The following is a 27,860-nucleotide window of genomic DNA, read 5'->3' as shown; positions in this document are numbered from 1 at the left end:
CCAGGTAGATTCAAACCCTAGAAGTATATCTGGAATCACCCATACAGGGTACACTGTTAATGATCCCTCAAGTTTGTAATAAGCTTGGCCTACTCATGCCCCAACTCATGCCTTCCAAAGTGTTGAAACCAAATTTGCTTTCACAGACTTAAGGCAGGGAAGCGCCCAGAAACCTGGCAAGGCCAACCTCAGGCCAGGCTACATGTCCGAGGGGAGCTACTGCTACCAACCTTCTGTGATGTCATCATGCCTAACAATGGGGCAGTTAGTATCCCATCAATGCAGGCTCCCTAATTTCCTACAATCTCTCTCTAATCTGAATTCCTTTATTAACACAAGTTAAACAAATACGGCCTCAAGTAAAGAGAGAACCTACGTGGCACTCAGAGATGACCTAGCAAAACTATTCACTAGGGAAAGCAGTTCTCCTCCAGCTAACACGGGATCTTGGCTAAATATACAATGACCTAGTTTAGGAGAGAACTTAAGAAGGGAGAACCACTGGAGAAAAATTCTAAAGAACTTAACCAATTATAAAAGTTACAGCATTTACATAGGAATTTTTTCTCAAAATACAATGCTTCAAAGATTCTTCGAGAGAAGAGGTGTGCAGGGCAAAAGAGATGCATCCTGGGCTCAAGAGTGAGAGGAAAAGTCCAGAAACAGCTTTGCTCTCATGCAAGCAAAGCAAAAACATCCCTGAAGAAAGGAGGGCAAAAGAGAAGTGGTAAGGAGGACGCCCAGTAGAAAATGCTAAGGAGGCAGAGTAGAGATGAAGCAGAGAGGAGCGTATCTGCCTCAGTTGTTCCCGACTTCAGTTTTCCTCGATGTGGAGGACAGCATACACATAAGCACTTTCAAAGCTACTGCAGTAATAAAAAAAAAAGTCAGGACCGGCAGAACAATCAACACCACAAGGTAACATATGGCCCTCATCATTGCTCCCCTTCTGCTGGGAATATGGCGGTTCTATGGTCACTAAATACAGACATGGGAAGTGTGAGGAGACAGGATGCATAAGGAAGAGGTGAATGCTGGGGTGGCTCACCCTGGCTCCTGCTATCAGTCTTTCTCACTCTGCTGAGGGTGCAGAAAAGCCGAGGAACAGGTGGGGAAAGTATAAGGAGAGGAATGATGAGTGGCCCTGATAATCAGAGGCAGGCCATCTGGAAGCCTCAAGATGACCAAACAAACCAGATGTATTTCAGGACAAGAAACTGAGTCCCTTGAGCTTAGGAAATATCTAGAAAATATTTCATCACAATGCTGAAAACTACACACACGTGGCATGATGCAAAAAAAAAAAAAAAAAATGCTCCAGTGAGGAACTTCACTGGAATCTCCCAGCAGGAGTTTATAAGTTAGACATACAAAAAACAAAACAATTATTAGATTCACATTTCCAAACTATCCACACGGAGTGCCTAGAGGTGGGGCTTAATGCACAGGTTGAAAAAGTAGGTCAAACACCCCAACCACAGGGTTCGTGCCGTTACTGAAGAACTCCAACGTGCCTTCCGAAGGACTCTGCCACAACCACGCAGAGGTGGCGAGAGGAGGTTGAAGAAGTCTTCCTTCTCTCCAAAGCACTGATTTTATACCGACAGGAGAGAAACAGCATCCGTTCTGCTCACTTCTTCTCAAACTACAGGCTGCCTCCGACTAGATCTGGGAAAAAGGTGCAAGTATCAGCAGCTGGACTGTTCTTCATGCAGGAGAAATGGAGGAAACCTAAAGGCCAGAATCATCCTCTACTTTCCCGTTCTGTGCAGCTCCAACTGGCTGCTAAGTGTCCCTCCCATAAAGGCCCAGAAACTTTCTCTTGTTCCATGATAAGCTCTTAAACTAGACCAGTGGTCGGCAAACTCATTAGTCAACAGAGCCAAATATCAACAGTACAACGATTGGAATTTCTTTTGAGAGCCAAATTTTTTAAACTTAAACTTCTTCTAACGCCACTTCTTCAAAATAGACTTGCCTAGGCTGTGGTATTTTGTGGAAGAGCCACACTCAATGGGCCAAAGAGCCGCATGTGGCTTGCGAGCCATGGTTTGCCGACAAATGAACAAGACCACAGATGAGGGTTTTAGCATTTTGAACAAGATAACTCTAATGCAACTGCCATAAGCCCAGCATGTTAACATCACTAGCCTCTACCCAAAAAATACCAGTAGGATCTACCCTCCTCAGTCATTGGAACAATAAAAACTATGGTCCCACCAATGTCCCCTAAGGGAGATGGTACCATCTCCCTCTGAAAACAACTGAGTATCATTTCTCAGTGGTAATAAAGCACCCTTAGAAAATAACACTGGTCTGAACACTGGTCTTGACACCCAGCTACTCAAGAGGCTCCCATTCTCACTCCTTTCTAAAGATCAATGTTGAAGTTGGTAGAATTTGTTGTCCTAAACCCTCAAAAGTAACCAAATATTTGTGTCAGAAGCTATTCACCTGCAAGGGAGAATCAACAAACTTGATCCTAGAGAGGAATCGTCGCAGCTCCCCACGGCCAATTTTGGGGGTGGTCTCCTTTAGCTGGACCATTTGGCCCTCCATCAGTGCCCACCGCAGACTCAGCTTGCTGACCACCAGGGGTGCTGGATGGCCTCTGGAGCTTGGCCCCGTTGTCCTGGTAACATAAAAGGCATCTTTCCAGATGTCGTTAATTCCAACTGAGGAAGGACAAAAACAAGAGCAGTTAACAAGGACAGGAGACTTCCACTAACAGTAGAGTGGTTTGGTTCAGCAGCCAGATTCATTCATTCATTTACTCCTTCGTTAACTCATATAAGAAGTTTACTGAGCACCTAAAACACATGTGTCAAACACAAGGCCCGCGGGCCAAATCCGTCCCGCCAGGCCTTGCAATGTGGCCCGCACCGCACTGTCATCACTGCACTCCACTGCGTTTCCATCACAATGACAGTTTATGACTGTTCAGTAAACCATTCGGCCCGCGATTTAGGCTGGATTTTAGATTTTGGCCCCTTCTCTGATTGAGTTCGACACCCCTAACCTAAAAGATGCAAGACACTGAGCTAAACAGTGGGGTGCAGTGGCAAAGGGCTGGATGCCGGCAAAGCAGCACATTCTTCTGGGGTTTTGTACCATCATTTTTCCCCCCTCACAGGTATGTTTATTATTCATGCCCGCAAAGAAAGGGCACGTCTAGATACAATGTGAACCTCGTCCCCATCTAACAGCCCGGCTGACGCTCCCCGGCTGCGCACTAGGCTCAGCTGCTAGTGATGACCATGAGCAGGCGCGGGACCCAAACCTTTCAGAGCTTTAGCTTTATCATCCGCACTCCTGTGGTCTTATACACAGTGAGGCCCGTCAGCCCCATCCTCACCCAGCTCTACTACTGGGGGTAGTAGAGCTTCATGGGGACCCACACGTTTTTAATGAGGCTCTGAAACATCTCGCCAAGGACCAACGGCCCAGGCTGCCACGAAACTGCTCAGGCTGCCACGACCGCACAGCCAGCTCCTCGGGGAGGTCACTGAACGGTACCATAGTTTCTCTTCAGCTGCTTCTAAGAAAGCCCTAGGTCAGGAAACTGGAGGCTATCTCAACTATGGTGACCAGTTGGTAGAAAAGTGAGCACAACCAACTAGAAACTCTGAGAATTCCTAGATTGCCAGCACATGATCATATAAGCTATTACCTATTTCTCCTCATCTTTAAAATATGTGTTGTACTAAAAATGGTCTTGATTCTTAATTACCGTTATTAAATGTGCACGAACAGTAATTAGTATGCTAATATTAAAAAATCACTCATTTAGGTCAAATTGCAGGATTTTGTAAGCTGACAGCTCCCTAGTTAGTCCCCCACCACACACAAAGCCCGTGGACAGGCGTGCTGCAAGCTCCCGATGCATCCCGATAAGTTCAGGATGCATTCGCTTCGAACTTAAGGCAAGTAAGTTTCTACAGAGAAAGCAAGTCTCTGAAGGGCAAGAGAATATGGAAGACGTAAGGAACGTGGCCAGTCTGGTCTTCCCCATCTGCCCCAGCAGGAACAGATTCCCCAAGGCCAGCCCTGGGAACATCTGGGGCGAGACCATCAGACCCCTCCAGACTAGCAAGTAGCAGCAGCTAGGCTTTCAGGACTCAGTTTCCTGAGTTAAAGGTCCCTAATATATGACCCCAATTTGGCTATATGATACTATTTAGATACATATATGAAGTAAAGGAACACTTCCCAAATGTTAACAGTCATGATGAGTGGTCTTTTTCCCTCTGCTTCTCCTGGCTGCCATTTCTAGGCAATGGACATGTTCCCTCTCACTAGTCAAGAGAGTCTCTACTGATCCTAAACCAACGCCCTGAGAAGACAGTCTACCTCCATCATATGCCTCCAGTTAATTCTAAGTCCTGAGCTCCTAAAGAGTCAAGAAACTACTCTTATTTGTGCTCACAGCCCCTGGTGTAGTGCCTGGCATACAACTGGTGCTCAATAAACATCAGCTGAGTGAGTGGATGCATGAATCACCACCACTAAGAACCCTCTGGGGATGGGACCATACTTCCCCCTCAATGTGCAGCAGATTCAGAGGAGGTGGGTGCTCACCCCATGAACCGGGTGTGCTTCCCAGAGGGAATGCCCCCGCAATGGCCCTGGGCACCAGGGACACCAGGGAACACCCCGTGTCTGAAAGCACACATCCTCCCCTTGGGGACATGGTCTTCTCACACACAGCCAGCACATCCTCTCCCCGCTCTGTGTACACAGACTCCCACCGTCGCTGGCACTGACCCTCTGCAGCCGTCACTGTGCCCGTGGCATTGGCCAGATCCAGAAGAATGGAGGGGAACGCCGGGTGCAGGAGGTAAAGGTGGTAAAGGCTGGGTGGCTCGGTTCCCAGGAGAACATCCTAACAATGAGGAGCAAAAAGGAAAAGCAAAAGTAACTCTGCATTCCCACACGTGATGGTCCTCAGAGGAGGTTACTCGTTTCTCTCAGATGCTAAGACCTGATCCCAACTTCAAGGAGCTAGAAAGTCCCAGACATTAAGAGACATATCCCTAAGGGCTCAAAATCCTAACTCATCACTCAATTCTTCAAACCACTGTAGCTAGAAAATGCTTTCTCCCTTTTAAGAAAAAGGAAGAAAGGAAACATACATGGCCTGGGACAGAAATCTGAGGTAGAGACCTCACAGTCTCCCCATCTGGGAGCACTGGGTGCTGGTCACCCCCTGCAGCAGGAGGGTGTGTGTGTGTGTGTGTGTGCGCACACAGCCATTATCTCTGTAAGAAAACATGCCAATGAGGTTTCATCTCATTGGATACTGAAGCCAAATGCCAAGTGTCAGGATGGGAGTCACAAAAATCTTATTTACAGAAATAAAGAGAAGGCTGACCAGACAGAGCACGTCATTAATTATAAAACAAAAACTGCAAGGCCTGAGGGTCAGTCTCCAAGCTCTCCGTAGCAGGAGAAATGCACACTGGGACTTCCTTTAACAGAGTAACTGCTGTGCACGAACGATATCCGGCAGGAGCATGCGGGGCAGCCATGCAGTTGCTACAGCACAGAAATGCCGGCACGGGTTAGTGAACGGCTGCTCTACAGAGCTCCTTGGGATCCTCTTGGGTCTCCCCTCGAGGAGGAAGTGAAACCCTGAAAAATGACTATCCCCCCTGCTTCCATATTGTCAGCTCGGGAAGAAGTCCACTGAGGAGAAGCGTGGGCGGGAGGCCGGTGGCCACCACACTCCCACCACACGCTCACAAAGCAGAAGAGGGCTTTTCCCCGCACCCTTAGGGCCCAGGCATGATGGGGCCAATCTCTGGCTTAGCTACCAGGACAAGAGAACAGCGAACTCCTTCCTCACCACCTTCAGCACAGGCCCAAATTCCTTGGCAAGAAAACCCATAAATGGTCTTACACCATTTAATCCAAATCTGCCATCTCCAGCCTCCTCCCACAATTACTTACCTGCCCACCCCATGCTTCAAGAATGTCTGGTGACTACCTAAACACATGTTCCACTTTGCTCTAACTTCTCATCTTACTGCCTGCCCTCCCACAGACTAACTCCCCTACCCAGCTCCTGCTAGAATACTGTGTGTCCTTAAGAACCCACCTTGAATGCCACCTCTTTCCTGAAAAACTCTCTAATCTCCCAGACAAAATGGGTATCTCCTTTTGCTTCCACTTAAAATTCTTACTTGTGTTTTCTATTCCCACATTTGTAACATGCCTTTTGTTATTTTCAGATGCTTACATGTGCGTCATCTGGTCCAATCCCCTCATTTTATTACATGAGAAAACACCAAAAGTTAAAATGTTAGGTAAACTGCCCATGGTCACAAGTTAGGGACTAGCAGAGTGACGTATAATCTTGATGTTAAGCCAATCTGATCCTCAATAAGATGGAATATATTAGCACTGTCATTCACAGATAAAGAGCTCAAAGCTCAGAAAAGTTAACTGACTCATCTGACAGCACACAGTTGGTGAGTTCAGGACTCTTCCTCCTCGGTCTCTGCATGCCCCCATCATTGGGAACCATTTCTCCTCTCTAAAGGTGCAGCACTGTTTCCAGTCTATCCTTAGGTCCCTACAGAGAACATGGTACCTGACACAGAGTAGGTACTGGTCAACCTGTGTTGAATGAAATCAAGGTGGGTCTCCCTAAAAACTTATCAGCACATTGCCGAAACCGGTTTGGCTCAGTGGATAGAGCGTCGGCCTGGGGACTGAAAGGTCCCAGGTTCGATTCCGGTCAAGGGCATGTACCTTGGTTGCAGGCACATCCCCAGTAGGGGGTGTGCAAGAGGCAGCTGATCAATGATTCTCTCTCATTGATGTTTCTAACTATCCCTCTCTCTTCCTCTCTGTGAAAAATCAATAAAATATATTTTAAAAATAAAAATAAAAACTTATCAGCACCTCTTATTCTACCTGACTCATCGATAAAATACCACAAAATAGCATGTAAGACTTCCTAAAATCCGCCTTCTGGTGTATCAGATCTTCTCTCCCACAATCTCCCCAAGTGAACTCTCACGTCAGCCGAGCAGAGCCCCTCTGTGTGGCAGCAGCCAAGGGGCTGTGGTCGGCTGCCCTGCGGCGTGGCTGAAAGGCAAAGGCATGAAGCAGAGCTCGGGAGGAAGCAGGCTCCTGCTCTGCCCACTCGAAGGCTGCTTTGTTCTACCCACAACCACGTGCAGGTGTGGCTGTCTAATGACACCTTCAGACCCAGCCAGCCCCACCGAGCAGCCACCACCCGGCAGAGTGACAGAGGGATCCTCCCAGGCTCACTCACGGAATTGGAGGGGGCAGCTGGCAGCCCTTCAGCCCAAAAGAGGAAGACGGACTTCTGGTCCGAAGTAACTGCGGAGGTGGTTGGTGTTCTTTTCAAGTGACTTGGAGCGGTGTAATTCCAAATAACAGAGCCAGAGTCCCCATCCACCACCATCATCTGTGAGAGAGAAGACAGTGAGGAGAGCCCATCCTCAGAAGGGCAGCAGGTCCAAGGAACACACACACACACACACACACACACACACACACACACACAAATAATATTTATGAACAGGCTGAAACAGACGCCAACAGCATCGCCTCCCTCCTGCTCCTTCCCTCTTGCAGCGGCAGCAATGCTTCAGAACCATGATTAAGTGAACGCCGTCTCCTGTACGCTGTGCTGAGAGCTTCCGTGGCATGCGTAGCTCAGCCCTAGGGTAGTCTCAAATTTTAAAGAGCACCGTCCAAACAGGCAAAACATAAATCAAGAGAAAATGTACTCCTTAGCTGCATCTCTCAAAGGATAATTAAAGAAACTGAATTCATAAACCCTGGCATATTGCTCCTTTCCCCGTGAACACCTCACACCCAACAGTTCTAGCGCCTGTCACCTGCCAAAACTCCCCTGTCTGCCTCTAGCCCAGTGTCTTTCACCCTTTCTCCTCAGTGTCTCTGCTCCTCAGTGTGTGGAAAGGCTACATACACCTCTTTCTACCATCACTTCCCTGTTCTTCCCGTCTCTAGGGGCCCGCTCTTCTCTGCCCATGCTCAGACTCAGCCTCGCATAGGTCCTAGGCTAGGGAGACAAACTCCTCTGAGTGAGCAGACAGGAAAATGGGCTCAGAGTTCCAGTATTCCCTTTCACAGTCTTTGGAAGAAACAAAGTCTAGAGACACAGCACTGAACAATTTTATCCAGTCATGCGTATTATCTCACTTAGCTGCGTATTATCTCACTTATCTCACTTAAACCTGTGAAGTAGTGGGCAGTGTTGTTACCCATTTTACAGATGCAGAAACTACAGGTAGGCAAAATTATGTAATTGGCCTAAGGTCACCAATAAACAGTGGAGCCAGGATTAAAAACCAAGTCTTAACCACCCTACTGTATGTGTGTGTGTGTATATAGATAGATAGATAGATAGATATAGATAGATATAGATATATATACCCTCTCCCTCAATCCTGCCAGGAATGCCAATGAACATTCCAATCTCTACCTTAAGTTCCTTGGAAAGACAATCAGACATTGCTTCTGGAAGGCTCTCCCTGAACTGACACTTGATCACAGGATCCGTCCTCTGCTCGTGACCCAAAAACCCTACTGCGTCCACACCTCATCCAAAGTCTGCAGCTTTGCTTTCAACTGACTTCATCCTGACCTCTCTGGTGGGAACCCTCAGCCCATCCTTATCTGTCCATCGGGCAAACCTCTTCTCTGCCCCCATGATTCTGCACATCCGACCCCCCGACCACCACACTCCATGAAGCGTCTCTTGACTTTTTCATTCCATCTGCTCTCCACGTCCCCGCAGCAGTGTGAGCCTCCGTTACAGCACAACGTGGCAGAGCTGTGTACGAACAGCCCCCCGATTACTCTGAGTTACAGACAGTGGCCTGGCCTTCATTCACGCTGTGTCCTCCACAGACATCATCTGGGAATCCAGCACAGAATTTGGCACACTTGAGAGGTGATGAATTCGCTCTCAGGGAACAGTGTGCAATATATAGATACATATTTTACAGTGAAGATAAACCAAAAAGCTAGGTCAATTGTAAAAATGAAAACTCTTGTTCTGCTTCTAATGTTCAAGAAATGAAAACTGCCTATCCAATCATTATTTCCTCACATTATGCAATCTCATGTAAAATGAGAAAGAACTATTCCGTGTCCTTGGGACAGGCCATGCCTTTCTGTCTGGGCCTCTGGTCTTGGTGTTCCCGGCCTGGCATGCTTCCCCATCCGCCCCTCTCACAGGATATAACTCAACTTTCAAGTCCCTGCTCATCCTTCCCTCTTCTATAAAGTCCTCCATAACAACCTAGCCCCCACAGACATCTGCCTTCGCTAAAATCTTAGGTGTATATTGGATGTACAGAAGTATTACATGTATTTATGCCTGCCTTCCCCCATGTCAGAAGGCTCCTACTGCTTCGCTGTAAGTGAGGAACCCACGAGAAGGTCTTCTGTGCAGGAAGAAGGTTAGCCAGAAAAGCTTCCGATGCTACAGACTTGAGAACCGAGTTGTGAGTATTCACTTTATCCGTTCAGCTAGACTTTAGTTCTTTGAAGGAAGGAACATATTTTGGCTTCTCTTTATTTCTCCCAGTGCCTAGCGCAGAGCTGCGCACAATGCACAGTGCATATCCTTTATATGTGTTTTGATTGATTTGAGTCCCAAGGATTTACCTTTTTCATCCCGACTCCATCCTGTATCTGCAGGAGGAAGTCTAACGTCTGATCATCAGTGAAATACCCAGGTGTGGGCTGGCTACAAATGAAAACAAGTCAACAGAGCGGACAGTGAGAAAACAAGAAAAACAAGGACCTCCTTCCCTCCCTTCTCCTGCATCAGCCCCAGATACCAAACAATTGCTCTGGGCAGTTTTTAAACACAGGAAGGTGGTTCAAAGCGGCAAACATGAGGAGGAGTGCATGCTAACCTGGGTAGGCCTGGAAGACTCAGGGTCCAGTGTGGTGTGAGGTTCTGCCCCCGGAGCAGGACCAGGGCCTGTCTGGTTGTGATCAGGAGGTTGCTGCAGTTGGAATCCGGTGCCTTCACCATCTGGAGCAGCTCAACACCGTCGCTGAATCACCAAGATCCCGACAGTCAGTCTCTGGATTAGATGAGGCTCCTGACCCACCTGTTCTGTCCTTTTCTCTTGGTACACACATTTGTATAACTTCTATATTCACCTCCCACCATTAGGGGAAGTCTGCCATTCAGCAAACTCTCATTTTCCTGACCTTTAGAAACCAGGAATCCCTAGAAAATCCACGCAAGTTCATAAGGAACTCACAGAGGTGCCAAATACCACTCACATTGGACACTCTGGGAAAGAAAACAGAGCCAAAGAGCGTCAGGGAAGGGAGGTGCAGATCTGAGCAGGAGTCCTGATATTGCCATTAAACATGGACAGCGACTCCTGGTAAATATACACTGCATCACATTATTTCTTTCTCTGTACAACTGGGACCATTTTATTTAACATCTGTCCAATTCACTGGAACCATAGGACACTGCCTCCGAAAATTATTGAAAACTCCTAGTATTAAAGAATGAAGACAGTTATTACTAAATGGGTAAAATCCACTGCATGTGACAAACAAACTACATGCTTTTAGTTAAGAAGGAAACAAAAATAAAAAGTAAGATTTCATGAATGTTACTCTTGCTTCTGCCAAAATGATTCTTCAACTAAGAAAAAAAAATAGAGGGAAAGTAGGGTAGATATGTCAGCAGTTTGACAGTTATTTTAAGTAAACCTATCTCACAAGTGCCTGGCTAGCTCAGTTGGTAGAGCATGAGACTCTTAAATAAACCTATCTCCCTAATTTAAAGTTCCCCAGCCTCACACTGACTCAGAACCTAAACAAATATCCTTCTTCCCAACCTACGTGCAAAGGAATCACACATCATCATCACTAACACACAGATATCAACACAGTATGTTATCAGGAAAATTCCTCACTCACTTTAACCAAATCAGAAGGTAATAACTTAAGACTATCACTGCCTCCCCCAAAACCTCTGCCCACATATTCACCAGCCCAACCAAACGCAGACTCCATGGCATGTGAGAGCTTGAAACCTCAATGACAAGGTCCTACCTGTAAATGTCAATGAGTTCTGACAGGTTGATGGATCGTCGCTTCTCCCATTCGGGCTCTTCCGTCTGCAGAGAAGGTGGCGCGCTGTCTCGATTTTGGGCCTGAACAAAAATGTCCCGCAGGGTGACAGCTTGGATATTTCCTAGCACCACAGGAAGAGCCAACACTGAGAAGCTGAATCGAATAGACCTCCCCCAGGATGAGGATCTGAGAGAGACTTAGAGCCTGATGAGATGGGTCTACCTAGCTCTCCCCCCCACCCCTACCCCAGACAAGTCCAACAAGGAGTGAACTGGGAAGTGATTTTATAGATGCTGGACAAAGAATCTTCTCTTTGGAGAAGGCACCAAAGGGGAAGCAGAGTGAGTGACCTGCAACAGGTGGGACAGTGAGCACTCCCTCCTACAGGAGGTGATGAAAGGGCTGGTGTCAGCAATTCCTCAGCTTTCACCCAGTCTCACAAAAGAGGCCTAATCACCTACATCTACTGGGAACAGTAGCAAACACCAGCCTCGCTTCTTACCAAAGCCAAACAGGATGTAGACAGCCCCATTTGCAGTGATGTAGACCTGAGGACCAATGAGATTCCCCACTCCTACGATGTTGTACTTCACAGCTCGGCCCACTGGACTCCCTGTCCGGCCAGACACCAGCAGAAAGCACAGATCCTGCTGAAGAATTGAAAGAAGGGGGTCCAGTCAACAGAAGCCCTGTTGTTTCCCAATCAAACAGTTTCTCCACATAGTCATTGCTTCATTGTTAGCTAAGGATTCAGAAACACTTTCCTGGTTGGAAAGCACCAAGCCAAAACTGCTTTACTTTATTCCCTGGAAGGAAGAAAGAGAGGCAACTGTCCCCTCCCCTTGTTAGACACCCGCAGAGGGCATGTTGACAGTAGCTCAGGCAATTTCTCTGAAGTGCAGTTTTGGCTGATGGACAGTCTCTTGAGACCAGAATTCTAGCCCAGAGCTAAACACAGGACAGCTGACCCCTGGTCTCTGCTCTCATAGCCAGAAATCCCCAGTAATATTTGGTCCCAGCAAGAATCAATACAGATACTGATCTCCGATCATAACATCACACACATGACCTGGCCACTCTCAACCTTACACTCAATCAAAGATGGGCAAACTTTCTGTGAAAGGCCAGATGGTTAATACTTTAGGTTCTGTGAGCCAAATGTTTCTGTAGTAACTACACGACTACTACAGTGTGAAAGCAGCCATAGGTAATATATAAATGTGTTCCAATAAAACTTTATTTATAAAAACAAGCAATGGGCCAAATCTGGCCTGCAGGCTTTTGGGGAGAATCACTGGTTGGGAAATATGAGGACTGTATCAATATCCTGACCTCAGTAAAGCTTTTGATGAAGTTTATCATCCTGAGTTCTTATGTATAAGATAAAGACAAGTGATTTCAGTGTACCCGAGGAGGAGTCAGTGACATACAGAGGGAGGTTTTAGTGGAATGTCACAGCACTCTGCTTTTGTCCCAGTCCTATTCGTCGTTCCTATCAAGGCCATGGGTTTGATTGGACACAATACAAACCAAATCTGATTTGGCCATAGATTGTAAAAATAATAACATTACCACAGTAAGTCTATAACAAGGCCACAAAACTACAAAGTGATAATTATTCGGAACTCACACACAGATCTGTCTGGTTGCAAAGCTCCACCTGCCATAGTTAATGGAGCCATAATGAGACTGCCAGGGAAATGGGTTCATAATGGTAATTTATCCAGTTAAACTGACAAAGCAAACTTATTTAAAGCTAAGCCCTTGTAATAAGAGGTTTCGAGCAGCATTTCTAACAGCAACACTAGGAACCAACTAAAGTAGAAGTGCTCCCAGTAGGAAACACAAGAGCCATTTTATAGAGCATACCTGTGATTCCCCAACAGCCAGAACCACAAGATCTCGAACGCCATCTTCGTCCACATCTGGCAGTACCACCCCTGGGGCAGCCAGGGTGCCGTTGGATAGGTAGTTTGGGTGTAAAGTCCAAATGGCTTTCCCTAGGGAAGGACAATAGGCTGATCACAATGATGGCTCTCTGCCTCCTGAAAAGGCTGGCCACGACGCTCTCAGGCCAGAAAAGAGAAACTCGGTGGCTGAACAACAGATAGTAACTCCTACTTCCCTTTTTCCTTTCTGGGAGGAATGGAGCAGAGAGTGTGAGATGAAATCCCCAAGTGCCTCGCTAACAAGCCCATGTAATAATCTCACACCTGGACGTTTTAGATAAATAGAGGTACTGACATCTCCCCAAGAGAGAGGAGCCCACTTGCTGGGTCAGAGGAATTGATCTGAGATTATTACAACTATTAAGGAACCACCAGGGCAGCCAACCAGAAAACCAACTCTCTCTCCTATCCTGTGTTCACCTGAGTAGAGAAATCAATCATGGATTTTCAACATGACCTCAGCTCTAGAGTTAACTCTCAGGCAAACCTTTTCCATTCAGAAGTACCCAGGACCAAACTCCAACCTCTAAAATTGGGAAGGATGATATTTATTCAGTCCAAGGTGTTAACAAGCATATCAACTCTGTAAAGAGCCTTCATTACATGTGATTCTTTTTCATACCTTTTGTCATGTATGTCTAAATGCAATAGGAAGATTAACAGCCAAACAACATGCCTCAACAAATCTTACTTTCTTCACTGACATATTTTTAATTAGTTGTTGCCCAGGTTCACACACGCCACCTCAAAGCTATCAAATAGGAAGAGGCAATGCTCAGCTGTCTTTTGTGGAAAGAACAGAGTAGGGAGACTATCTAGAAGCCAAAGGCCTCAAGGTAGTTTCTGTTTGAGCTACACTGTGGACCTAGCACTCAACCTATTCCCACCCTTCCTGTTATCTCCCTAAAATAACCGCCTTCCAAGGCAGTAAATCAGATTTTCCACCATGTGAGAGTGGAAGCTCCTCCTCTACCAGACCGTTCTAATCCGAGACCAGGGCTCACTGGAGCAGAGAGCTCTTGTGGCAAATGATCTTCACCTGATGTCGCATTGAATGCGCTGAACATCTTGTGCATCCCTGTCACAAGGCAGATGGTCCCGGCCACGCTTCCTGGCATCAGATCCAAACATGTAATATCTCGAGCCTCCTCAGGGAGTGGACTAGACCAGAGCGTGCTCCCGTTCATCCCCGAAAGGCACACGAGAACAGCAGGAGGCCTTGAGACACCTAAAAGCACACAAAAGAGAGGAGAAATGAAAGGAGGCAGAGGAAAGAAGTAGAGATGAGCAGGAGGCCAGAAAACCAAAAGTAAATGGTGGTGAGGCAGCAACCCACACCTGGGTACTTGGCTCCCTCCCATATTTCTGGTAACAAGGCTTTCCTGTCCTGTCTGTTCAACACATCTTGTCCAGGACAAGAGCCCTGGACCTCCTCCAGGCTGCCTTATGCAACTGCATGCTTGCACCTCTCCCGATACCTTTGTTCCCATGCCTGTCACCTGAGCCCAACAAAATACTGACATCCTTAAGGATAAAGACTGTTGCATTAATTTCTGTACATGCAGTACCTTACAAAATACTGGTGCATAGCAACCAATTGTTGTCTGAATAAAGACAGGAACAAAACAAAAAATTTGAGAATATGAAAAAGTTGAGAACAACAACAAAAAAAAACAGGAGGGAAAAGTATACCATATTTTTCGGACCATAAGACGCACTTTTTCCCCCCCATAAGTGGGGGGGAAAAGTCCCTGCGTCTTATGGTCCAAATATAGCCTACACATATACTTTAAAAAATAAGTTTTTTTACTTGCCCGGCTCTGTGTAGTCTCTGTGTGCTTACCCGGCTCTAAAATGGTTCTAAATGCTGCTGTTTACTTTACAGGGTTGATTACATGTGTTTATGACTGTGATGTTGGGTTTTAATGCACATAAAATATTTTAGGACACTATTTGTTTCAGAATCTTTTTTTCTTCATTTCCCTTCTCTAAAAACTGGTGCGTCTTATGGTCCGGAACATCTTATGGTCCGAAAAATACGGTACTCAGAAAAATGAGGCTACTAAACTAGATCATCTGCAGAGCAGGGAGGAAAATACCTGAATTTTAATTATCACTAGCAAATGCTCCCTGAGGACAGAAAAATTATTTGTTTAAATAAACCTTAAGATTACACTTAACAACAATCAGTAGGTAGATCTTCCTGGCCTAAAGTTCATTGGAATCATCTGATTTGGCCCCAATCAGAAAAAAAAAAAAATACTAGCGGGGCATATTTATACCTAGGTCAGTGGTCGGCAAACTCATTAGTCAACAGAGCCAAATATCAACAGTACAACGATTGGAATTTCTTTTGAGAGCCAAATTTTTAAAACTTAAACTTCTCCTAACGCCACTTCTTCAAAATAGACTCACCCAGGCCGTAGTATTTGTGGAAAAGCCACAGTCAAGTGGCCAAAGAGCTGCATGTGGCTCACGAGCCACAGTTTGCCGACCACTGACGTAAGTTCAAGGATAGCTGGTAAAGGATTGGAGCAGCTAACGTCATTAATAAGTAATCTTTCATGTCAATCCAAAGCAGAGAGTAATGTTCTCTGGTGCCAGTTTTACATTCACTTTCAGTACTGACCCATCTCTCACACTTTCCACCTTCAGCAACAACTAACACAGCTTTGGGGGCCCTAGTCCTCAGTGCTGCTGATTAAAATCACAACCTGAAAACAAGAGTCAAACTGTAGCTCACAGTTCCAGCCTTGGTTGCCAGAAGCAGTGGCACCCATGACAAGTCATGGTGATAAATGTTAGCATTCTGACTTCTCACGGATGCTCTGGCATACTGTGCTACCCTTCCCCTGAGGGGCCCTACTGACTCTACATCAATTCTCTGACATCTTTTTCTAGATGGTGATGGGTTATCCCTTACCCATTAGTCCATGACTCCCTCAGGCAAAGACCACACTCATTTTGTTTAGATCAATATAACCAGCAGAGCTCTGCGTAAGGTACACAGCAGGCATTCAATAAGTAATCACTGAATGAATGGATGGACAACAGAACAAACAAATAAAAACACAATCCTTCTTATGTTCAGGGGCACAGAGCTTTGAACCTGGGGTTAAGGGCAGCAATTTGATATAAGGGTCAAAAAACATGAACTCCAACGCCAGACTTCCAGGATTTGGGTCCTAGCTCTGCCATTTATCAGCTGGGGGACACTGGGCAAGTTCCTTAGCCTCACTATGCCTCAGTTTCCTCATCTGCAAACAGGGAATAATTATATCGTCTATCTCATGGGACTGAGATAAGGTATAAATTCTTCCATAATAAATGTTATAGACTTCATATGGTGCATAGCACATACGTTAGTGATGTTATTATTTTTACAATCTATGGCCAAATCAGGCTAGTTTGTACTGTATCCAACTTAAACCCATGAGCTTGTCACTATGAATCCTGATATGTAGCAAACCATCAAATAACAAATGACCAAAAAGAAATCTCTAAATCTAAGCGTGGATGGGAGAAATTTTTACTTCAAAGCCCAGCTAATGAGACATAAGCAGAAAAAAATATAACTCAGCTTCAATCACATAGTCAGCTTTTTGCCTGGAGTTTCTCTCTGTAACAGATCTATCCCCATATGGCTTCTGTTTTGTGCACAAGCCCCAAAAAGGTATTTCTTATAAGAGGAGGACATAGCCTAGAATTTTCTAGAATAGACTTGGATGTTTATTCCAGGGCCTGAATGATTAAAAAATAGTCACTAGTGCATCCTCAACCTCAACCTTGAGTTCCTATCTCAGCTCACAGACTATAGTTCTAATCCCCTTTAACGGAGGCCGCAAGACAAGCCAAACCTCCCGTGGGCCTATGCTGAAAACCAACACCTTTTTTTTTTCCTTTCGCAGTTTACCTGTGTAACAGACACTCAATTAGGGTAGGTTGTGTAAGGTTCACTAAGGAGATAAGATGTGGTCAGGGTATAGGAAAACCACCAGGAATAGTAAAGCCCTCATACTATAAAGCCCCCCAGGCCCAGAGGGACAGTAGAGGAAGTGATTACTGGAACCCAGAAAAAGCAAGTCCTGTAAGAGGACCACCTTGGCAGGAGCTGCGATCTGTAATCAAGGACATAGCCAGGCTGAGGTAATCTGGCAGGGAGGAAACCAGAGAACCAGAGGAATTCTCTCATTCATTGTCTCTCTCCTCTCTCTCTCTCTCTCTCTCTCTCTCTCTCTCTCTCTCTCTCTCTCTCTCATTGGAAGTCCACAGCCAAGGGAGACCCTTGACATAATCATGCATGATCCTCCCCAATTAGAAAGCAGAAAGGAGCCGAGACCGGTTTGGCTCAATGGATAGAGCGTCGGCTTGGGGACTGAAAGGTCCCAGGTTCGATTCCGGTCAAGGGCATGTACCTTGGTTGCGGGCATATCCCCTGTGGGGGGTGTGCAGGAGGCAGCTGATCGATGACTCATTGATGTTTCTGGCTCTCTATCTCTCTCCCTTCCTTTCTGTACAAAATCAATAAAATATATTAAGAAAGAAAGAAAGAAAGAAAGAAAGAAAGAAAGAAAGAAAGAAAGAAAGAAAGAAAGAAAGCAAGCAGAAAGGAGAACAGAGACAAAGGGAATAAGCAGAAGGAGTAAAAGGAGTATCAGTCACAAAAGAATCACAGGGATGTAAACAGAAGAAGTAAGTGTGATATATTAGTACTAGAGGCCCAGTGCACGAATTAGTGCACCAGTGGGGTTCCTCGGCCTGGTCTGTGGGATTAGATGGAAACTGGCTCTCATCCCCCAAGAGGTCCCAGATTGCCAAGGAGTGCAGACCAGGCTGAGGAACCTCACTGGTGCAAGGGCAGGGGAGGGATGCAGGAGGTTGGCCAGCCAGAGAGGGATTGTGGGAGGGCTCCAGGGTATGTCTGGCCCAACTCATTCAGTCCTGATCAGCTGGACCCCAGCAGCAAGCTAAACTACCGGTCGGAGTGTATCTGATCAGTGCACATCATAGGTAGTGGTTGAGCAGCCTTAGCATATCATTAGCATGTTACTCTTTGATTGGCTGACCGACCAACAGGTCAACCAGACACTTAGCATATTAGGCTTTTATTATATAAGATGTGAACAAAAGTTTTCTGCCGGGATGGGGAGATAGGAGAGTCAACATTTACTGTAATCTAAGAGGCAATGGAAAACAGACAGGGAGAAAACTCAAGAAACCGCAGTACTAATGCTGAGCGCTACAGACATGTGGGCAAGTCGCTTCCTCTCTGGTCAGCTTCCTCCCTGGACTGGTGACCACGAAGAGTTCCTCCCAGCTGCAGGGCTCAATGGTTCCTTGACTGAGTGGTGTTTAGAAGCAGGAACTTCCTGCTGGGGGTTATCTTGTGTGACAGCTCATGGTGCCTTCCTATGGTGGGGAGACCCTTTCCTACATGGCCCCTGGGGAGAAGCTTTCTGGCCAATCACTGAGCTTCTCCTGGAGCAGCCTCTAAAAGACATCTCTTGCCGAAACCGGTTTGGCTCAGTGGATAGAGCATCAGCCTGCAGAATGAAAGTTTCTGGGTTCGATTCCGGTCAAGGCCATGTACCTTGGTTGCGGGCACATCCCCAGTAGGGGGTGTGCAAGAGGCAGCTGATCGATGATTTTCTCTCATCGATGTTTCTAGGTCTCTATCCCTCTCACTTCCTCTGTAAAAAAATCAATAAAATATATATTTTTTTAAGTTATAAAAATAAATAAATAAAAGACACGTCTCTTACCGATGGCACTGCCATTCCGTGAAGTTACAAAGGAGAGAAGCACATCCCGCAGGCCATCTCCATTCACATCAGCCAACGCCAATGGAGACAGGTCCCCACCTGATAAACACATTAAAAAAAATCCTTAGCAACTTGCCACAAACTAGTTAAAAAAAGAAAGGGATGCATAGTGCCAGTCCTTCATAAAAAACAGGCTGACTTTCAGTTCCTAGATGAGAGAGTAGATACAATTCTGCCTATCCCTCTCACTGAGTACAGCTAAAATCCCTGGGCACTATACATAAAGCAAATACGAGAAGACTCTGGAAGGTCTGGCCAGGCCTTGAGCCTTACTTTTCTCTTTAAATCACCCTTCCTACAGCTTGCTGTCCCCTGAACAGTGTTGGCTGCATAGCAGGTACCCAGCAAGCCAATGCTCTGTCCTGTCTACATCTAATTAAGACCAATGCCAACACCTCTCTGTGTCTATGAGTCTGTTTCAATTTTGTTCGTTCATTTATTTTGTTCTTTGGAGTCCACATGTAAGTGAAATCACATGGTATTTGTCTTTCTCTGATTTATTTCACTGAGCCTAATACCCTCTATGTCCATGCTATTGCAAATGATAAGATTTCATTATTTTTCATGGCCAAGTAATATTCCATTGTATTAAGAAGTACAAATTGGCAGTCACAAAAGAGCCACAGGGGTATAAAGTACAACGTAGGGAATATAGTCAATAATATCGTAGTAACTATGTATGGTGCCAGGTGGGTACTAGAAATAGTAGGGAGAACACTTTGTAAAGCATATGATTGCCTAACCACTATGCTGTACACCTAAAACCAATACAAAATGATATTAAAACTAAATTGTAATTGAAAAATACAATGCCAAACAGAAACACAACAAAGCAGTGATCTTCCCAAGTTTTCTGAACTGTATCAATCCATCTTTTTGTTTTACTTCCAATCTTAACCTCCTGAAGGCAGCTCTACACACAGGAGGAGAAATGCTATGTGACACACGTTAAAGACTTGGAGGAACTTTTCAATGCAATCAGAAGCTTTGCAGACTTAGGGATAAAAATCCTGCAACTCACCTCCCTGGGGGCCCAAGTGGCGGCTCCAGGTGCTGTGCAGATCTCTGGGGGGGCAGGGGATCAGGAACGCACATACGAGCACCAGGACCATCGAGATCACCAAGGTCAGCAGAAACACAGATGTGCGTACGTAGGACACGAGGGAAGAGGTTGTCTTCTGCTCCAGGCCTCCGAGGGGTTCCGAGGGGTACCCCTCTGCGGGGCCCTCTGAAACACGTGGCTTTGCGGCCCCTGCCACCTCAGCATCTGAGTCAGGCTCTGGGGCTTCCCCCAGAGCACTCTTCCCATTTTTGACCCCTCCGTTCTTCTGCTGCAAGTCAAGCACAAGATCGTCCTCACTCTCATCACTGTCGGCCTGCGTAAGGGGATCATACTCCCCTAGGTCTGGGCTCTTCTTCCCTGAAAAGACAGAAAGAGAGGGCTTCACAGAGGAGCAAGGAAGGAGGAATCCTCACCAAGCACATGGCAACTGCAAATACCTAGGGAAACACACGGAACTAAGCAAACCGAAACAAATCTAGACTTATAACCTTGGACCTTCATGGCTCTGCAAAACAGACATGAGCATGGAGGAAAGGATGGGGGAGGGGAGAAATCACCATGTTCTAGAATCATTGCTCTCAGGAGTTTAAGAAACTGGAAAAGAAATGGAGAAAGAAAATTTCAAATATCTTTTTAGGTTTTTTGTTTTTGTTGTTTTAAACTCTCCTAATTTGTTTGAATCTCACTAATGAAAAAAAAAAACAAAAAAAAAAAAAACATGGTTCTTATATCATCAAACTTCCATGTGCCTAATATGAATATTCTGTTTGCTGTTCTTAGATAGGTGATGTTCTTATCTTTCCTGGAACTTCCCTAAACCTTTAGAATAATGATTCTCTTTACATTGCTTCTCACAGTCCAATATTTGTAGCTTCCTAATTGTTTCTATGAAACAATTTAGAAAGTTGAACACCAAATGCCACCTGGTCATTTTCACTGGAAATTCACTCCTAGGAACCTCACTGGGATTCCAATGCCTTTCAGTACATGTTTCAGTCAACAGTGTTTCTCTAAAAATGCTATTCTGAGCACATATTCCAGGAGGGAAAAGGAACACAGAGGTAAAGGACTTGTCTTGAAGTTGATTTACACAACAAGAACCTGTTTTTACTTAAACCTTATGTTTATTTGGGGGTGGTAAAGAGGCGGAAATTACAGGAGGGCTTAAGCACACCTCCTTGCAAGCCACCCCTTGGCCCTCGATGCCAATGACTGAATGAGTTTCTGCCTTTATTTCATTTTATAACCAAGTAAAAAACAAGAAAAAGTTTCTGTTTTGGAAATTACCTTGTAACAACTAATGTAAATGTTACTTTAAATCTTTTGCTAAGAAGAAATATTAAAAAATCTAATTAAAAAGGGAAAAAGAAGAATCCTTGATCCTAATCTCTGTCTCTGGTCACTGTGATCTTGGTGATGTCACTTCCTACATTATGTTTTAGTTTGCTCAAGATGTGAAATGAAGCAATACAACACTATAGGGAGACCCATATGGGAAGTAAAGTCTTTAGTGTAAAGTTTAGTGTTTGGTACATAAAAAGTCAATAAATACTTGATTAAAAAATGAACATTCCACAGAATAATTTTATTAACATTAAGTACTTTGCAAAACACACACACACACACAGAAAATACTGAGTAATCTGGCAGTCTGTTAACTACAGATTTATATATATTTTCTTCAAAGCTATTCATTTTGTCTGATAAATATTATATTTGATTTTAAAGGCAAAAATTATTTTTTAAAAACAGCTTTTAGGAATTTCATTCAGAATAGTATTTCAGGATATGCCATAGAGTCACTACAGGTTCAAGCTAATCTCATCTAGTTTATATATCACCCAGAGGCCTGCTGCACAAAATTCGTGCAAAGGAGTCAGCCTGCAGCCCTCGCAGCCCCTCGCAGCCCCTCGCAGCATTGGCCAGCCCTCACAGCCCCAGCTTCGTCCGGAAGGTCATCTGGACGGTCGTTCTGCTACTTGGTCTAATTAGCATATTGGCTCTTTATTATATAGAAGGATTCTATGAGCCAAATTATTTTATTAATTAGGGCATTTCATGCCCTAACCATCTCAAGTAACTTGATAATAATTTACAAACAGAACCACAGGTTGTTGTAATAACAGTAACCCTACTATTTTTCTAAGTGCTTCTTTTAACTAAATTAATATACCTAATAGGATCTTTAAAATGTCCTATATACAAAAATGGGTATTATTCAGCCCATAGGAAATTCTGACACAATGGATCTTCAGTACATTACACTAAATGAAATAATCCAGTTACAAAAAACAAACAAAAAAAAACTATGATTCCACGTATATGTAGTCAAATTCACAGAAACAGAAAGTGGAATTGTGGTTTCTATCCTCACAAGAAGCAGGCTGTCAGCATAGCAGGTTAGAAAAGCATCTGTGATGCAGTCAGTTGAGAAGAGGTGGATTTTTTTTTTTTTTTTTGATAGTCTGGATCCAATTAAGAGACAGAAACCAGACAGTAATTCAAAGAGGACAAGTTTAATAGAAGGACAGGGGAAGAAAACTCTAAAAGGCAGCATACAATTGAAAAGAGAGGGCTAAAGAAGGACAAAGTTGACATTTAAAGGGCCCAGATCCACTTTCACACATCAGGCAGCAAAGGTGAATTTGGAGTTCAGGGGCAATATACCAACCACAAAGACAAGTAAATGCAAAACCAGCATGCCTAAGGCCTTGGGACAAACTGGCAGCTCCCAGCTAGGCAGGACAGTGACATCCACCAAGGAAGAAGAGTGGGGGCAGGTGGGGGGTGTAAGGAGAGATCTGAGCTAACAGACTTGCATTAAATTCTAGCTTACAACTGCCCTAGCTCACTCCTCTGGCCCCAGCCACTGCTCACATGTCAGCCAGTAGCTAGCTGCTCAACAAAGGCCCATATAAATATCAATAGCAATCAGAAAGGAACCATCACTAGTAGTCATTCTGTAAGATACTACAAAGTTCTACAAATATTCAAGATAAAAGTTACAACAACACTTCAAACAAGATCAACTCAAGAACAAATGCTGGACAAAAGATACCATGAAATGTAAGAAATAATGAATAGCTGCTTTCCCCTGGAATTCAAGAAATTAAAGAGCCTTTTCTGAAATAAGAAAAAATATATTCCTAAGGAGAAAGTTCAATAAGTAAACAAGCAGGGCTCAGAAAAAATGGAAGACAATAATAAAACAATTTTTTTAAGGTATCTTTGTTGGGATAAGAGGGGGAAAAAAGAACAGACTCTCTGAAAATAGAGTCAGAGATATAAAGAACAGACTGGTGAAAATCAAGAAAAGTAAAATGTAACAATGGCTGGCAATTCTGAGCCCTTACTATGCACCATTCAAGCCCTTTCACTCTCACCTCAGTAAGTGTTCAGAACAACTCTTTAAGGTAGACACGTTATTATCTCCATTTTAATGATGAGGACAATGAGATTTGGAAATTTATCTAACTGGCCCAGAGCTAAACAGCAAGAGTGATAGTGCAAGAATTCAAACCCAGGCAATCCAGCTTTGAAGTCTGTACTGACTACTACCTATGTGCCTCCCACAGAAAAGAGCAAGGCTGTTAAAAGGACTAGAAAGAGCCCTGGCCAGCGTGGCTGTTGGTTGGGCGTCATTCAATGCACAGAAAGATTGACTGTTCAATTTCTGGTCAGGGAACGTGTCTGTGGTTTCGGGCTCAATTCCACCATCCCCCTCCCCTGTGTAGGGAGCGTGCAATAGGCAGCCAATCAATGTTTTGCTTTCATGTAGATGTTTCTCTCTCCCTCTTCCTTCCTCTCTCTGTAAAAAAAATCAATAAAAATATTTTTTAAGAAAACTAGAAAGGTATGACTATGGAAAACAAAGGTGATCCAGTATATGCATAACTGAAGAAGAGAACAGAAAAGAAAATAGAAAGAAAAACAATACTTTAAATATATACACAAAAAAAGTTCCTGCAATAAAGCAAGACCTAACACTGCAGAATAAAAGATAAAATGAGTCCCAAGAAAAACTGATACAGCCCTGCCAGCATGGCTCAGTGGTTGAACTTCAACCTATGACCCAGGAGGTCATGGTTTGATATCCGGTTGCAGGCTCCAACCCCAGTTGTGGAGACATGCAGAAGGCAGACAATCAATGATTCTCTCTCATTATTGATATTTCTATCTCTCTCTCCCTCTTCCTTCCTCTCTGAAATCAATACAAATCTATTTTTTTAAATAAGAAAACTCTTACAACACTGAACTTCAAGGACAAAGAAAGAATCATATGAGCAACCAGGCCAAAGGAAAAAGAATCAAATCACTAATAATGGGAACAAATATCAAGCTGACTTCTCCTCAATAACATACATTCCTAAAAGATCATGGCACAATATGTAAAAAGTTTTGAGAGAGAGAAAACATGGGTGTGCAATGCAAGAACTTTCATCCAGGCATGACATTTCTGAATTATAAAGGCAAGCATGCAAGAATTCAGAGGCTATCTTACTCTTGTGTCTTTTTTTCAAAGATCATAGAAAATGAGGATCAATTCTTGTCCAAACTCTTAAGATAAATATTTAGTTCTACAGTATTAGCAGTATATATGTCTCCAGGTAGTTCAAAGGCAAACCTCAGCTTAATTATTGTGGACTGCACGTTTTGGTTTGAGAACTCCTAAGTAAATTTTTTTTTTCTGTTTCACAAAAAGACAGCATGAGTTGAGGAGATAATATCAAAACCATGCTTCAGGGTATTTTAACACTCTCTTCTCTGATGATTTCAGTTACCACCAAATTTTTAAAACCAATAGAAGGTTTTCAAAGAATTTTTCAAAAAATAAGAATATTATAATTCACAATGCACCAATATACATGAGCTTTCCATAGCTATCACTTTTCCCCATACGAAGACTGAGGATGCTGGTTACATAACCATTCCCAAAATGGTACAAAGGAAACCATAAATAGCACAGAGATGCAACTATACCATCACAAAGGTTCCAAGAAAATATAATATATGCTCCTCTAGAGTCTATACTTTACATTAACTCTACTGCAATGAAAGGTAAATAATTCACATCATGGATTGGTTTATCCAGGGTACATAATCATTCTAAGTTACACATAGTAAAACAAATCACTACAGTAACATTATGCTCTGATGTTCCCTTCAGTGTTTGACCTTCAAACTTTAAAATGAACTAAGAAAATATATACTTAAGAGGTAATTGTCCCACAGGCTGCTTTGTGAATGTCACATTGTCCTTCCATTATTGATTAACCTCATTCTATGCACGTGAGCCAAACATCTTTCCATCTTGAGCTTGGTGGAAGGGTTTAAGGCTGTGAAGCATGGCTGCTTTTTCTTCATGAGGATGAGGATATCTGTCATTACCTCACCATTACACCAGGCCTTCCTTCAAGGGTCACATTCATAAAAGATCATGGTGCTGCTGATGATAATAACAGCTAACCCTTATTGAATAACATGCGTCGAAGGTTAACAAACCTCTCAAGTATACTCATCTCTTATACTTTGCCAAATAACCCCCATGAGGTCAATATGTAGTGCGTGTGAGGAATACAGTGAGTGTTCCATAAAAACATTATAATTACACATTAAGAAACTGAAGCTTGAAGAGATTAAGTAACTAATCTGGTAAAGACTGGATTTAAATCAAGCCTGTCTCAAGCTCTTAATCTCCATTCTATTTGGCTTCCTTACACATAAAAATAGGAAGAATACCATTGTGGTGATCATTTCGCAATATATACAAATCCTGAATCATTACGTTATGCACCTAAAAATAACGTTATACACCACTTCTGCCCCTTTAAAAAAAATAGTAAGTTAACTAAGGCAACATGACAGTAATCCCTAGGCCAAATAATTACAGTGCATCCAAAAAAGCTAAAAGAAAGCAACTTTTATCTAATATAAAAGCAAAATTTAAAAAAAAACAATGTATTGGGGTGGAAGGGAGAAACAGCAATAGGGAGCCAAGCTAAAGTACAAGCTGGAAGAAAAAAAAAAACAAAAAAAACCCATATCACATAAAAGAATATATGGTTACTGTATTTGGGCCTAAAAAGGTATCAAAATGCTTGACTGCTCAGGGCAAGCTGCTGTGCAAACATAGGCTGAAGGACCAGACTGTGTTTTCTCTACCCTATCAGATGACCAAGTTACTGAAACTGAATACTACAGGGAGTAGAAATGCCACCGCCTCAGTATTTGAGAATGCAGACAAGCTCAAGAGTTTTGAACACAAGATTTTCTTGCATTCCTGTCCTCAGAGAATAACTATTACCTATGCTGGAAACTAAAAGAAATAATGCTAAATATGGCTGACCATCTCATTACCTCCCTTGGGAGAATATCATGCTACACTAAGGATACATAAGGCTACTCTCTTCAAAGTTAATTAATCCTGCAGGTACAGAGACATGCCCCCCTTTTTATTTCAATGTTACATACACATTCCAAAACGGATAGCATCAATGTTCCTTCCAATGTTCCAATGAGCCCACGTGAAAAGAAATGTCTTAGATCATGAAGTCTGGAGACAGAAATGCAAATTCATATCAAATCCATACCCAACGCAGTCATCCAAGGCTCAGTGTAACAGGCTGCAAGCTGCTTGACCCTGCAACCCCCCACCCCTGCACCTTATGCTGTATAGCCACCAAATACACAACTAGCCCTTCTAACGATGCCAGTGAAAGCAGCTGCTTTTCCCACTAAACCCTTAAGTGAACAGCAAACAAATGTGTATAGCTTAATGTTTTAAATGTATTTAGGTGAAAGCATAAAAACTTTAAAGTCTTAACGTTTACATTTTATTGGGGCAGAATAAAATACACATTTACTAAAGCAGCGCGTTTCTAGCAGCACGGTTCCATCCTGAAGGTTAAAAACAAAACAACAAACAAAAGCTTGGAGCTGCTGCCCAAAGTACTGAATGAGCTCGGGAAGTTGCCCTCGCCACCAGTTGTCCTCTTTATAAAGAATACCCCATACGTGACCTGCAAGTTGCAGGTGCCAGATCATCCCCCTCCTTTAGATGCTCAGCCTGGACGGCCAGAGGCTGACCAAGTGGAATCAAAAGCCCGGGATCTAGCGTTAAAAAGAACCCCCTGGCATTCAAGTTCAGGTGTTTTTTTCCAATACCGCTTTGCGACTCTGGACGAGTCAAGTCAGCCAGATTACTCTCACTTTCCTCTTCTGTACACTCGGGGGTTAAAGACCTGCCATTAAGTGGAGAGGCTGCCCCAGAGGGTCACAGGCCCTCGGCCGCGGCCGCCCCCGCCCCCGCCCCCGCCCCAGGTGCAACCCAGGAGAGAAGGAGCTGGAGACGCTCGGGAAAGGATGCTCCTCGCAGCCCTTCCCTTGAGGCGGCGGCGGCGCTCGCTGACATTCGCCATCGCAGCAGCTCAGCCCGCTCCCGGCACCTGCCCGGCGCGCCTCCCGCGTCCCTCCCCGCCAGGGTCCTGGGCTCGCCCCGTGCCCGCGGTCCCGCGACCCGCCTGGCGCCACTAACCCCAGCCCAGCCGGGGGAGGCTGCACCGCTCGCCTCCTCGCGCCTGCAGCTCCGCCTGGGTTAGGACCAGGCCCCGACCGGCTTCACCCGCAGAGCCCTGTCTCCCCAAGCCCGGCGGAGGCGGGGTGGTCTCGAGGCTGCAACTCCTTACCCGGGAGCTTGAGCGCCCTGGACAGCACTGTCGCCATGGCGGAGGCCCCGGTGCGCGTGCGCGCGCCCGCGTGCTGCCGGGAAATGTAGTTCCGGGCGGAGGGTGCGCAGCGCCGGGTCCCAAAAGGTAGGAACTGCGCGAGAGAGTCAAGGTCAGGAGGCGGGGCCAGCTGGCGGCCTCTAAGCCCAGGTGCAAGCGCCCGCGGGCTCTTCTCTCGCCCACTCGG

The 27,860-nt window shown here is 44.7% G+C and overlaps 1 protein-coding gene across 1 annotated transcript; it reads right to left on the bottom strand.

Moving 5' to 3' along the window:
• Positions 1 to 246: 246 nt before the first annotated feature.
• Positions 247 to 27,860, bottom strand: FAM234B (family with sequence similarity 234 member B). Its single transcript, XM_036456472.2, has 13 exons — positions 27,635 to 27,860; positions 19,908 to 20,306; positions 18,827 to 18,925; positions 14,104 to 14,292; positions 12,985 to 13,115; positions 11,618 to 11,765; positions 11,095 to 11,236; positions 9,927 to 10,070; positions 9,673 to 9,754; positions 7,283 to 7,438; positions 4,765 to 4,882; positions 2,455 to 2,675; positions 247 to 1,668 (listed from the first exon to the last, which is right to left on the bottom strand). Exons 1-13 carry the CDS (start codon positions 27,669 to 27,671, stop codon positions 1,663 to 1,665), a joined length of 1,872 nt encoding a protein of 623 aa, XP_036312365.1. The 5' UTR covers positions 27,672 to 27,860; the 3' UTR covers positions 247 to 1,662.

This window comes from Pipistrellus kuhlii, unplaced genomic scaffold (genome assembly GCF_014108245.1).
Source record: "Pipistrellus kuhlii isolate mPipKuh1 unplaced genomic scaffold, mPipKuh1.p scaffold_m20_p_3, whole genome shotgun sequence".
NCBI classification, from domain to species: domain Eukaryota; kingdom Metazoa; phylum Chordata; class Mammalia; order Chiroptera; family Vespertilionidae; genus Pipistrellus; species Pipistrellus kuhlii.
This window is presented reverse-complemented; position numbering and strand designations above follow the sequence as displayed.